The 11,175-nt window shown below is 42.0% G+C and overlaps 1 protein-coding gene across 2 annotated transcripts; it reads right to left on the minus strand.

Annotated features, from left to right (window-relative positions):
- Window positions 1-352: 352 nt before the first annotated feature.
- Window positions 353-3,829, minus strand: LOC146573601 (transcriptional repressor scratch 1-like). Of its 2 annotated transcripts, XM_085275496.1 has the most exons (3): window positions 3,222-3,355; window positions 2,533-2,653; window positions 353-1,660 (listed from the first exon to the last, which is right to left on the minus strand). In XM_085275496.1, the coding sequence occupies exons 2-3, from the start codon at window positions 2,564-2,566 to the stop codon at window positions 849-851; spliced, it is 846 nt and encodes a 281-aa protein (XP_085131622.1). In that variant the 5' UTR covers window positions 2,567-2,653; window positions 3,222-3,355; the 3' UTR covers window positions 353-848. The 2 variants fall into 2 exon arrangements, with proteins under 2 accessions (XP_085131622.1, XP_085131621.1); XM_085275495.1 differs by lacking the exon at window positions 2,533-2,653 and having other exon boundaries at window positions 3,222-3,829.
- Window positions 3,830-11,175: the final 7,346 nt, after the last annotated feature.

Raw genomic sequence — 11,175 nt, forward strand, 5'->3', positions numbered from 1 at the left:
TAATCTCCCTGTGTTCTTCTGTGTGTATTTAAGTCGTGTCTGCTCGCGTGCTAGTTGCTGGTCTGTCTGTCAATCAGTTTCATCCGTTTGTTCTCCCTGCTATCTAACTTCATGTTCCTCCGCTCACCCATGTTCATGTTTAGTAGTTTAGTTTTTCCCAGTTCAGGTTATCTTTAGTTCTGTTTCACATTTTCACCTTGTGTTTTATTTTTACAGTAACTCTCCCTCACACCTCCATGAGTGCCTGCGCTTGGATTTAATTCCTCCACACGGCTCATCCCATTCGCCATAACACATGTTTTGTATTTGCATATACCCACAGACATGAGCAAAGGGAAGTTACTCACTGGTTTTTATTGTCATCACCAAATCGATCAGACAGGCAAATATACTATATCAGAGTATACTTTGGCTTTTGTTCTCATCAAATCCAGCACCTGGCTTCTTAAACATGTTAAATTGACAAATACATTAACCCATAATAAATAAATAATCTTCAAATTGGCAAATAAATAGTTAAATAAGTTAATAAATATGCAAATACATTATGCAAGTAACCAAGCCATCTGAGATAAATTAAGAGCTTGGTGATATATCAAATGATAGTGATGTGTAAATTATTGCAATTTATAAAAAGAATATAAAATATTTTGCATTTGTAATCAACACTGAGATTTTTTATGAAATTTTCTACATGTTTCCTGAAGAATTTACTGTGAGGTTATTGCTTATGTCAAAAGGCAGGATTTTGATACATGCATTTGAAAAGTCTGAGAAGTCGCGAGCCGTCGTCTGACTTAGATATTTGAACTAGAAAAAAAACATATAAAGAAGAAAGGATTTTCCTTTCAGTCCTCAGAGCTGCAGTCACCCTCTGTTGACTGCCCTTTGAAGCAGGCCGACTCGTAATGCTTGTTCAGGTAGGATTTGAGCGCGAAGCTTTTACGACAACGTTTGCAGGAGTAGTGTTTGAACGCTGAGTGCGTCTGCATGTGGGCACGCAGATTGGAGCGGTCAGCAAAGGCTTTGCCACAGTGAGCGCAGGCAAACGGTTTCTCCCCAGTGTGAGACCTCATGTGACCCTGCAGGAGCCAAGGCCGGCTGAAAGCTTTGCCACACACCTTGCACTCGTGCTTCATGTCATGGGTCAGCATGTGCATGGCCAGAGCCGGCATAGACACATAAACTTTGTGGCAGGTAGGACATTTCCTGGCCTGCTGGCTGTCCAGACTTCGGTGAGTCTGCTTGTGCCTACTCAGATTGGAGGATGTGGCGTACGACTTGCCACACTCGCTGCACACGTGACGTCCTTTGGATTCCCCTTTGGCGGGGCTGCTATCTGTTGAGCTGCTTCCCTCGCTGCTGTCCAAATGGCTCCCTTCCATGTGAGAACATCTCTGTTTAGGCCTCCGGCACGAGCGACCATCAGAGATGAGAAAGCCACTGATTGTGCACGCCTCCGTTTCAGGGCTACTGCCGTCCGACTCAACTGTGGTGCTAGAAACGGGGCTGTCCGGATCTTCCATGTCGTGGTCAGAGAACTCTTCCCCGCTGCTGCCCCCTGGGGAGTACAGGGGCCCTGCTGTGAGCCCAGTCTGCTCATGACTTGACTCCTTTGTGCGCTTAAACACTGACGGGATGATGTAATCCTGGATGTACCCTGGGAAAGAAAATACATATTTAATATAGACTCTAGAATTACTACATGGAAAAGAAAAGTGCCTTCTTACCCCAACCTCAATATGAAATCTATTCAGGAAACTATTTGTAAGTGCCAGCTTTAGCAAGCTCTAAGACTGAAATATTAATGAATCTGTGATGCACCTTTCTGATTCAGTCGATATTCTCAGTGGCTCCATTGAGAGCAATCACAAAGTTAAATAAATGAAAACACAATGTGCTGACTCTGAATCAAGAGTCAGGCACGTATAGTGCAAGCCAGCCTGGACCTTCTTGTCAGAGTGCTGCAGCTGCAGCAGCAGCAATCTGTCTAAATGTGTTTTGGAAGAAGGAACGGGTGGAGAGGGATGATCAAAACAGAGCATCTATGCAGTGAATCCCCTCAATCACTAAATCGTTTTAATCAGATCATTCCCCATCTGTGATGTTTGTGAGAGTGTTCATGAGTATGGTAATGGGGAGACTGAGTGACAGGTGGGGGTCTGCAATTTGGCAAAGAGGGAAGGGAGGGTTGGAGAGTGTTTTGTGGGTATGGTGGGGGTTGGTGGGGGTTCTGATCTTAGCAGCAGTCAGTGGTATGTTGCCACACACACAAACACACACAAACACACACAAAATGGAACACAAAGGGAAGCAGACAGCTGGCATCCTAAATCTGAGGACAAATTATTCAACTGTGATGTTGGTTGTGGGTGAAAAGGGGGGAGGGGGTAAATCCACTCAAAGAATACTTTTTTATTTCTTAAATCTAAACACACAACATATTGTTCTCACACCCAGCCTCTGTAGAAATCCCACAGGTGAAAATCTCCTCTGCCAGTGCACAGCTCAAGTTTCACTTTATTGAATTACCTGCAGCACTCTCTATTTTCCAGTCAATACCCATCCTCTAAAAACCCTGTTCCATAACCTCTCACTGCTCCACATATGGATTGTGTTGCTGCAATCCTACTCCCTCTGGCTATCCAACATCCTGCAGGATCAGATGGAGAGAGATGGAGAGATGAATGGGCAGGTGGGGGGGGGTGATAAGAGGAGAGTCAAGGGCAACGGCACCATCTAAGGACACGACAATCCCACGTGGCTATCTGCTTTCGTCTGAGTTTTTATCTTTATTTTCTTGTTGGACCTGAGAAATGTCTGCATCAGTGTCTCCGCGCGTGCACGGCTCATCATTCACGTACACAATAGTATTAAAGCCAAAGGCTACTGTGTGATCTGGTCTGAGTATTAAGCCGATTTAGCCAGCATGACCTGAATACTATTTAGCATCTGCCGAGTTAGAAAACAAAAGTCCAGAGCCATTTGAAGTAGGTGGGTGAGCACTGGCTGTAGGGTTTTGGGGGTTTCCAAAAGTGATTATATAGGAAGCACGACGTAGCCCCTTTGTGTATAAATCCCTGTTTATTATTTGTTTGAGGAATAATTTTTTGCCTCTTCCTCCTTGTGAGGAAAACCATGTGAAACACTTTGTGCAGACAAATCAGTCCACAACCTACACAGCAAAGTAGAAAACGCAACTCAGAGAGACATTTACTCACTGTTTTCACTCAGATGCACGGCCAAGTTGGTGGATGACTCAGTGATGGCATGTGTCACGGTGTAAGAGTCATCCCAGTGCTGCTCCTGCTGCTGATGTTGATGATGATAGTAGTGGTTGGAAGAGGAGAAATCGTGAATCTTTGGCAGTTTCACCAAAAAGGAGCGTGGCATTTTTATTTTCCCCTGATGAAAAAGTGATCTAAACCTCCTAGAATAAAACGCAAACACGCAGTTGAACAGGAAAAATAAGAAAAACTACGCTTCCAGGTGGCCTTCTTGGAAAGGCCAATCAGCTGAGGATGCTGGAAAAAAATCTTTTTGGAAATTATTCAACGCCAAAAGAGAAAGAGAAAAGAGCAGCAAAGACAGAGCATAGCACAGAGTGGATGGAGAGGAAGACAGAAAGTGGTGAGGGTGAGACAGAGGCACACATACAGAGAAAGAGAGAGAGAGAGATGTCTGGACTAGCTGAGCTCAGCACTCTGCAGTCTTTTATACATGGCCCACGAGCCCCAAAGATCAGGTGGTGCTTTGGAAGAGGGAGCTGCTTAGCATTAATCCATCAAACATCCCAAGGGACACACGTCAAATTACCACGAGCCGTCTGTGCTTTTCCCTGCAAGCGCACTCACACACATGCACATACACACTCACAGCAGTCAACCACCACCTCCTCGTCTTCCCACCCACATCCCCCTCGTTTCGCCCCTCTGTCTCTGTCTGAAGAAGGGCAGACAATAGTGATGCAGAAGCACGTGGGTGACACTACACACAACATCTTGTCCTCCATTGTCTTTCAATGAAGTAGCAAACACAATTCATACTGCCTCAAACATATTTCACCCAACCTACCAACAACAGCATCCGCATATCCGGCTCGTTACTGAAATGTCAAACTGGAGTGACATGCTCCTAGCATCAAAATGGCTCTTATATATCTATATATAGATATCTATATATAGATATCTATATCTATATCTATATTAGGGCTGAACGATTATGGAAAATAATCTAATTGCGATTTTTTGCCCCAATATTGCGATTGCGATGTGATATGCGATTATTTTTTAAGGTCTTTGTCTTCTGTATTATTAAACAAAGACAAGCAATACATCATATAGTATGGCCAATACTATATTACATTAATTTTAAACTGTTCTTTCCTGGAAGACAGACCTCTGTTATGATGACATGAGGTGATGCATGAATTGATGACTGACATTTTTATTTAACTTCTTCAATCACAACAGTATATTTGAACATACACAATAGTTTATTTTTAGCTTACAAACATCTGAGCATAAAGTGCTGACAAGGAACCCTGGTGTAAACATTAAAATGAAAGTCAGTACAATGTGCAGATTGCAGAAATATACATAAACAAAATCAGTGGCTTTACCACACTCAGTTTTTCGACATCTGTGAACTACTAGACAGTCATTCAATTAAAAAATAATATTAAATAAATAAAACTAATAAATAAAAAATACACACATCTTACTGATCTCTGCAGTCAGTAACATTACACATAAAGTGCAAACATAATAGCAATTGTATAAACACACACACAAACACGCCTTTAAAGTTTAAAGGCGTGAAATTGGACGGTCTAGTTCTGATTAGCGTCACCGCTGTCTCGGTGGAGTTTAATAAACTCGGCCGTCTGCTTCTTGCTATCTAAAATATAACCAGACACTGGTGTAAATTCTCGACTGTCTCATACTTCTGTTTAATCAGTTTTCTGTTTGACGTTTAGTCAGCTGTGTGAAAACCAAGGAGGAACCCACCCGGGGGATTAATAAAGTTTTATTTTATCTAATCTAATAACTTTAATCTCAGCCAAACCGATTTACTCACGAACAAACAAAACACTGAAAAAAGCCCAACAATAACATTTTTAGGTTGTCTAAGTGACTTATATATTACGTTTAACCCGAGGAGCGAAACTCCGCGGTGATCTGAAAATGATGTGCCGGGAGTTGTGCCGTTCTCGGCCGCATCAGTAACCCTCGAGCTCCCGGCTAGCTGTCGAGCTGGTGGGTAGCAGACGCCTCTGAAAACGTCGAAGCACTTTTGCAAATATGGGATATCTTGATAAACCGAGCAGATATTTGATGTTTACACAACTACTTTCTCGCCTGAAAATATTTTAAAAGTTTATTTTGTGACCCTGAAAGATTAGTATGAGTAATTTTAAAACTTAGTAGCGGCCGCCATTGTTGGAAACTGGAGTTTGGCTGGGCCGCGCTATGAATTCTGCGATATGGTAGTAATTTGGACAGCCTTCGGCGCGTCGCTGTGACGTAATCGGTCTACAAATGCGGCCTCAGGAGGATGCAGCCCATGAATTTGGACATGTCCAGAGTATAATCGCAGCCTTTGCGGTTAGAAAATTGCACTTGATCATGTCGCGATATTATCGCAAATGCGATATATCGTTCAGCCCTAATCTATATCGATCGATCGATCGATCGATCGATCGATCGATCGATCGATAGATAGATAGATAGATAGATAGATAGATAGATAGATAGATAGATAGATAGATAGATAGATAGATAGATAGATATGTTTAAAGTCAAATCTTCTCTTAAGCATTATAAGCACTATTTTTTCAGCTGCTCCCTTTAAGGGTCACACACCTGCACCTCTGCATGCCCCCTTCACCACATGCATGAATTCTCCCTGTTGCCTTCCATCATATTCTACTTTTGACCAAAATGTCCTTTATCTTGCTTCTGCAACGCAACCTTAATTTTGTCTCTAATGCTCCCAATCTGAGCTGTCCCTCTGATATGTATCGATTTCTGATCTTGTCCATCCTGGTCACTCCCAGGGAACACCTTAACATCTTCAGCCCCACCACCTCCGGCTCTGCTTTATGTCTTTGTGTCAGTGCCACCATCTTTAAACCATACATGCTAGCAGCTCTCACTGAAATCTTGAAAATCTTCCTGTTCACTCTTGCTGTGATCATTCTGTTCTTGTGTCTCACACACACAACAAAAACCTTCCTTCTCTTCACCATATCAGCCAGCTCTCTCCCTTAACCCATCATAGTCCCAACATTTAAAGCCACTGCTCTCACCTCCACTCTTCTGACTTTTGGTCAGCAGCACTGAAGGTGGTCATTGCTAATGTGGGCCCCAACCGATACGGTATGAAAATCTCAATCTTTATGATCCACATGCTTGATTTGGCAAAGATTTTATTTTGGATGCCGTTCCTCGCGCAACCCCATTTATCAGGGCTACACTCTGAGTAATTTATGGCTTATGTCCTCTACATCAGTTCCTCTAATGTCCACTTGAGGCTGGCTCGAACCATAACTCTCCTGTTTGTTAAAATGTGCAAATGTTTACATCATGGTATAATATATATATACTACAATATATACCATATACAACACAATAGACACTTTATGTGTCCCAGCGTTCCACAATAATGCCCCAGTACATATGAAGAGAGGGAAAGAAATGGTGCTTCACCCCCACATTAGATTACAGCATTTGAAGTTAATCTAATGTAGTTTCATAGTCATTCAGCAGATAAAAATTTTCCCATGTTTGACAGAGATTTTGCACTCACTGACCTCCTGTCCGAGCGCGTTCGTCTGTTTTCTTTTTCTTTCAGCTGCAGAACAAAACATATTTTTTTCATCTCCATCCTCTGTTTTCTCTAGGGCAGTTTTACATTTCTCTGAAGACCAACAAGCACTCTATAACCATGCAACCCTCATCAGGGTAAAAAAGGCCCCCACAGTGAGTTCCGGACTGTCGTCTGTGACTTGTTGACCTCTCTGTGCCTGCAGAGGTCACAGGGTCACATTGCGGTTGGTCCAGAGAGACAGCAGCAGCTTAAACGTAAGCTGGTTGGCTCACCTCACAGATGGCTCTGCAGGTTCAGTGTGATTGGATGATTAAAAACAAAATCTATAAACTCACTAACAGATGTTGATTGGAAAGGATTTGGAATTGGGACCTCATATAATGGCATGTTTAGAAATTCTCTGTGGTCCAGGCTAAAGAACAGACTCTCAGTGGTGCTAATACATTATTTTATATTATATATTTTCATATTATTGCCAACAAATTGAATGAAAAGTCCAGGATACAAATGAATGTGCCCTACCAACAAGTGTGTGCATCTCACTCCTCTGTGCTGAAGAACTGCAGGGTTGTATAGAAACTGTTAAAAACACACGAGTGACGGACAATGGTGAGCTTTGCCACCTTCAATGGAAAAGCGATACATCTAGCTAAATGAAAAAGATCATTGCATATTTCACTGCTACAATAATCTTAATGTTATAATGACTGCTGTAATGATATGACTGTCAAGAGTAAAAAGATGAGACAAGTCTGTGATCGAGCAGGGTGGTTTGTTAGTATGACAAGTATGAATATTCTCTGTTTATTTATTAATTTATTTGACTGACAAGAGTTGTGCTGCTGCATTTTGAGATTCTTTAATATAAAATGCTGATGTTAAGGGCCATGCCGAGTCAAATCAAGCTACGCGAAAGGAGGATTTAACTGTGGCGTGTTAAATAGCATTTATCCTTTTGTAATGTATTTGATTGCAACCTTGTGTCTGCCAGATGGAAGAACAAAACCTAAGACTGTGCAAATTATATAACAGCGTCTTTGTGTGACAGCTGGGTGCTGTTTGTTTCAGCATTCAGTTTTACTAAAACACACTAAAAATTACATTTTTCCAGGAAGTACACTGCTTTTTAAACCTTTTTCTCTTTTTCCTGGTTTAAACTGGAGGACCATCAGTCTCATTAGTCAGAACAATTACAAGCTATTTAAAAAAAGAATCAACAACAAAGTGGAAAATATGGGAAACGGTAATGTCCAGTCTCTTTTTACAGTCTATGTTGGACCTATTTTTAGCTGTGTGGGTCACATGAACAGATGTTCTCTGATGTTTTAAGGTGTACATTCTGCGACTCCATAATTCTGTATTCTTTTAAATGATAATCTAAAACTGAGAATGAGCGATCCGGTCATTGCTGAGTCTGATTAAATGCATGTTAAGCAGCACTGTGGAGAATGCACCCAGAGATTGTCTATGAAAGCCTGTTGAGCTGCGATAAGTGAGATAATTTGTGTTAATCACATATAGTCATTAAGGCATCTGAAAAACAAACGCAGGTCCTTTTCACTGAGGCGTCTTTTCAGCACCTCTACAAAAATCTCCCACTCTGCCGTCTGACAATGAGGCAGCTGCATGCCCGTGAATGAGGGTGATTGTCTCTTTTCTTTTAATCAGCACACAAGATTTTCCCTTCTTCAATCTGCACATTTTTTTCACAGGTTGATTGTGAAAAAATTGGGAGTTGCAGAAGCTGGCTTGTGATTCATGTTTCAACATATTTCATGCTTTTTTTCCCTTTAACCAGGCGGCTTTGTACAAATGGTGTGAGGAATGCTCCTATGAGACTTGTCTTGCAGACCTCAACTCAATTAGAAGTGACTGTTTAAAGTCTTGCACAATCTGCCATATGCACACCCCTTCCCTTTGAGCAGAGAGGCATGATGAGAGGTCAGAGAAGGGGATGGGACAAACTTTCAGTCATCAAGTGAGGTGACTGACAAGGGATTGTGGATGCTAGGGGAATGCCAAAAAGGGGGAGGAGGTGATGTAGAACTGCGTTTTAATCTAGTCAGATCTCAGACCTGATAAAAGGAATCTGTCCATCTCTCTTTTAGATTCTCTGGGTCATCAATCACATATGCCACTGGCCTCTACTCTGGCTGATATCAGAGTCTCTAGGGAGAGGGCAAGCGTGAGCTACAGATGCTGTGTGAAATGGGAAAGCTAGCATGATAACGGGGAAATATGGTGAATACAGATATGATGATGCGCCTGATATACATGATGCTACTATAAGAGATGTTTTTAAAAGATCACGTTCATGTATATATGTAATCATAATGAGAAGAAGATTTTCTTTTGCCTTTATATGATGTGTTTTATATGATTCCGACTTCTTGTTAATTACATTTAAGGAAAGGTGGAAAAAAGAAACAGTAAACGATGTCTCAAGCTCAGACAGGGCCCCAGTGGATTGCATGATTAGTTGGAAACCTGACCTTTTGTTTTGTTTTTACATTCTCATGAATCTCACTCTCTTGGCATGCTTCCACTCAAAACGTGTTTTATGACATCATGTCTGCATCAGACGACACACAAGCTAATCAGCCAAGATTGTGTAGCTTCTCCTGCAGATCATCATGCAGGTGTGTTGCTGAAGATTTCAGGCAAACACATCACTAGACTACTGCACCACTACCTCTTCTTGTTCTTCTCATGACCCCTTTCAAACAAAGTCCTTAGATGAAATATAATAACTATAAAAACCATGTCGCCTGCTCACTGATGTTGTCTCTCTTTGTTTTCTTTCTGTCTCTCCAACCTGGCTTCTCTCTCCCTTTCTGTTATCATTTGTTTTTATCTGAGCTCCAGAGCTTTCATTCATCATTTGTCCATTTAGTCATTGTTGAACTGCCTAGTTAGTGAAGTCCTGGCTCTCGGTTGGACCATTCGGGCCTGACATTGTCTTCTCCCTCTGAGAGTTTTGGATGTGTGCCTCAAAACATCAAAACAAAACTCAAGAAAAGGAAAGCAAAGCTAAGCGATCCACATCCTGACTTCATCTCTGAACTTGCATGAGATTGGTATTGATCTTGTTACTGAGTCACTTCATTCTGCTTTTAAGAAATGCTTCTGACACGATTCAATTACTAAATGTGCTGTACTCTAAAAACCCAACAGCTCAGTTGTTCTTGGGTCAAATTCTGATTGATTGGCAAGTGTGACAGTGGGGGTTCACATGAAATGAAAAAAGCACAAAACCCACCCCAATAAAAGACCAAGTAACAGAATATGCAAAGACAGTGGCTACAGTGGACACTTTCATTGTTTGGAACCCTTTGCATCTGTCAACAGATCCTCTGGATGGGCTGTCTGTAGCTTCCTGCAGTCGGCCAACAGACTATAACAGTATGCCTGGCAATAGAACGGACTGGCCTTTATATAGCACAAACATTAGCAAGATGCTTCAATTCAGTGTGCATAAGACAGACATTTCAGAGATAGAACTTAATAATACCAAATCTATCTGCATACAGATGGAGCTGTTGCCCATTGAGAGAAGGTCAAGAGCATTGTCTTGGCATGTGGAGAAGATAAGTAGAATGTGTCTGTACTCATCTAAAGTAAAAAGTCACACCCAGTGAAATGAGCCAGTTGACCATCACACGGGCCATGCCTTGGTGTCCTTGGTACCTGGTACTGACAGAGAGTGTGGTGTCTAAATGAATCAGTGCCCTCTCAATAATGCTGCATATTTCTGCATGTTCTGCCAATTCTGTTAAATACACAATCAACTGATGGTGTCATTGGTGGTGACATTGTTACTACAAGTGTCATTTGTAGCCTGGAGAGCACTTACACTAAATGGCTCTTCCTTAAATAGCCCTTCAGCATTGGTCAGTTCAATTGCACTATGAGACAGAGAATTACCTGCCGCATGCTCCCAAATGGAATCTCTCAATTGATAAAACACACCGGGAACCATTTAGGCTAATGCCTTTGCATTAAAGGAGCTCTTGCCCTATAAATGTGGAATTAAGGTTAAATCACCACATCTGCATCACAAGAGAAGGTGCAAGCACTCGATGTTTGTCTTAATTGAGAGGCTTGTGGTTAAAAGCGTGTGCATGTTTTAGCATTGGGGGTGGGTTGGAGTGAAACATGGTGCCTGCTCTTTGTTTGACAAGATTCAGTGTATGGGCTCACTAGGTGGGGTACTCTCACCCTCACACACCCTTTGTCTTCCGGCCATCTGCTAGGGCTTCATAATGACGGGAAGGGTGAGTATGCGAGGAGGGGAGGTTAAGGGGTTACTGAGCTGGACTAGGGGAGGGTAAGTGTGTGGGGGAG

This window comes from Mchenga conophoros, linkage group LG5 (assembly GCF_057382185.1).
Source record: "Mchenga conophoros isolate Kocher_MC1m ecotype Shallow Benthic linkage group LG5, M_conophoros_male_GT1.1, whole genome shotgun sequence".
Classification (NCBI taxonomy): domain Eukaryota; kingdom Metazoa; phylum Chordata; class Actinopteri; order Cichliformes; family Cichlidae; genus Mchenga; species Mchenga conophoros.

Coding starts and splice junctions, on each gene's coding strand:
- LOC146573601 (XM_085275495.1), bottom strand. CDS start 3,393: ATGCCACGCTCCTTTTTGGTGAAACTGCCAAAGATTCACGATTTCTCC. Junction 1,661..3,221: donor CGTGCATCTGAGTGAAAACA/GTGAGTAAATGT, acceptor TTTCTTTCCCAG/GGTACATCCAGGATTACATC.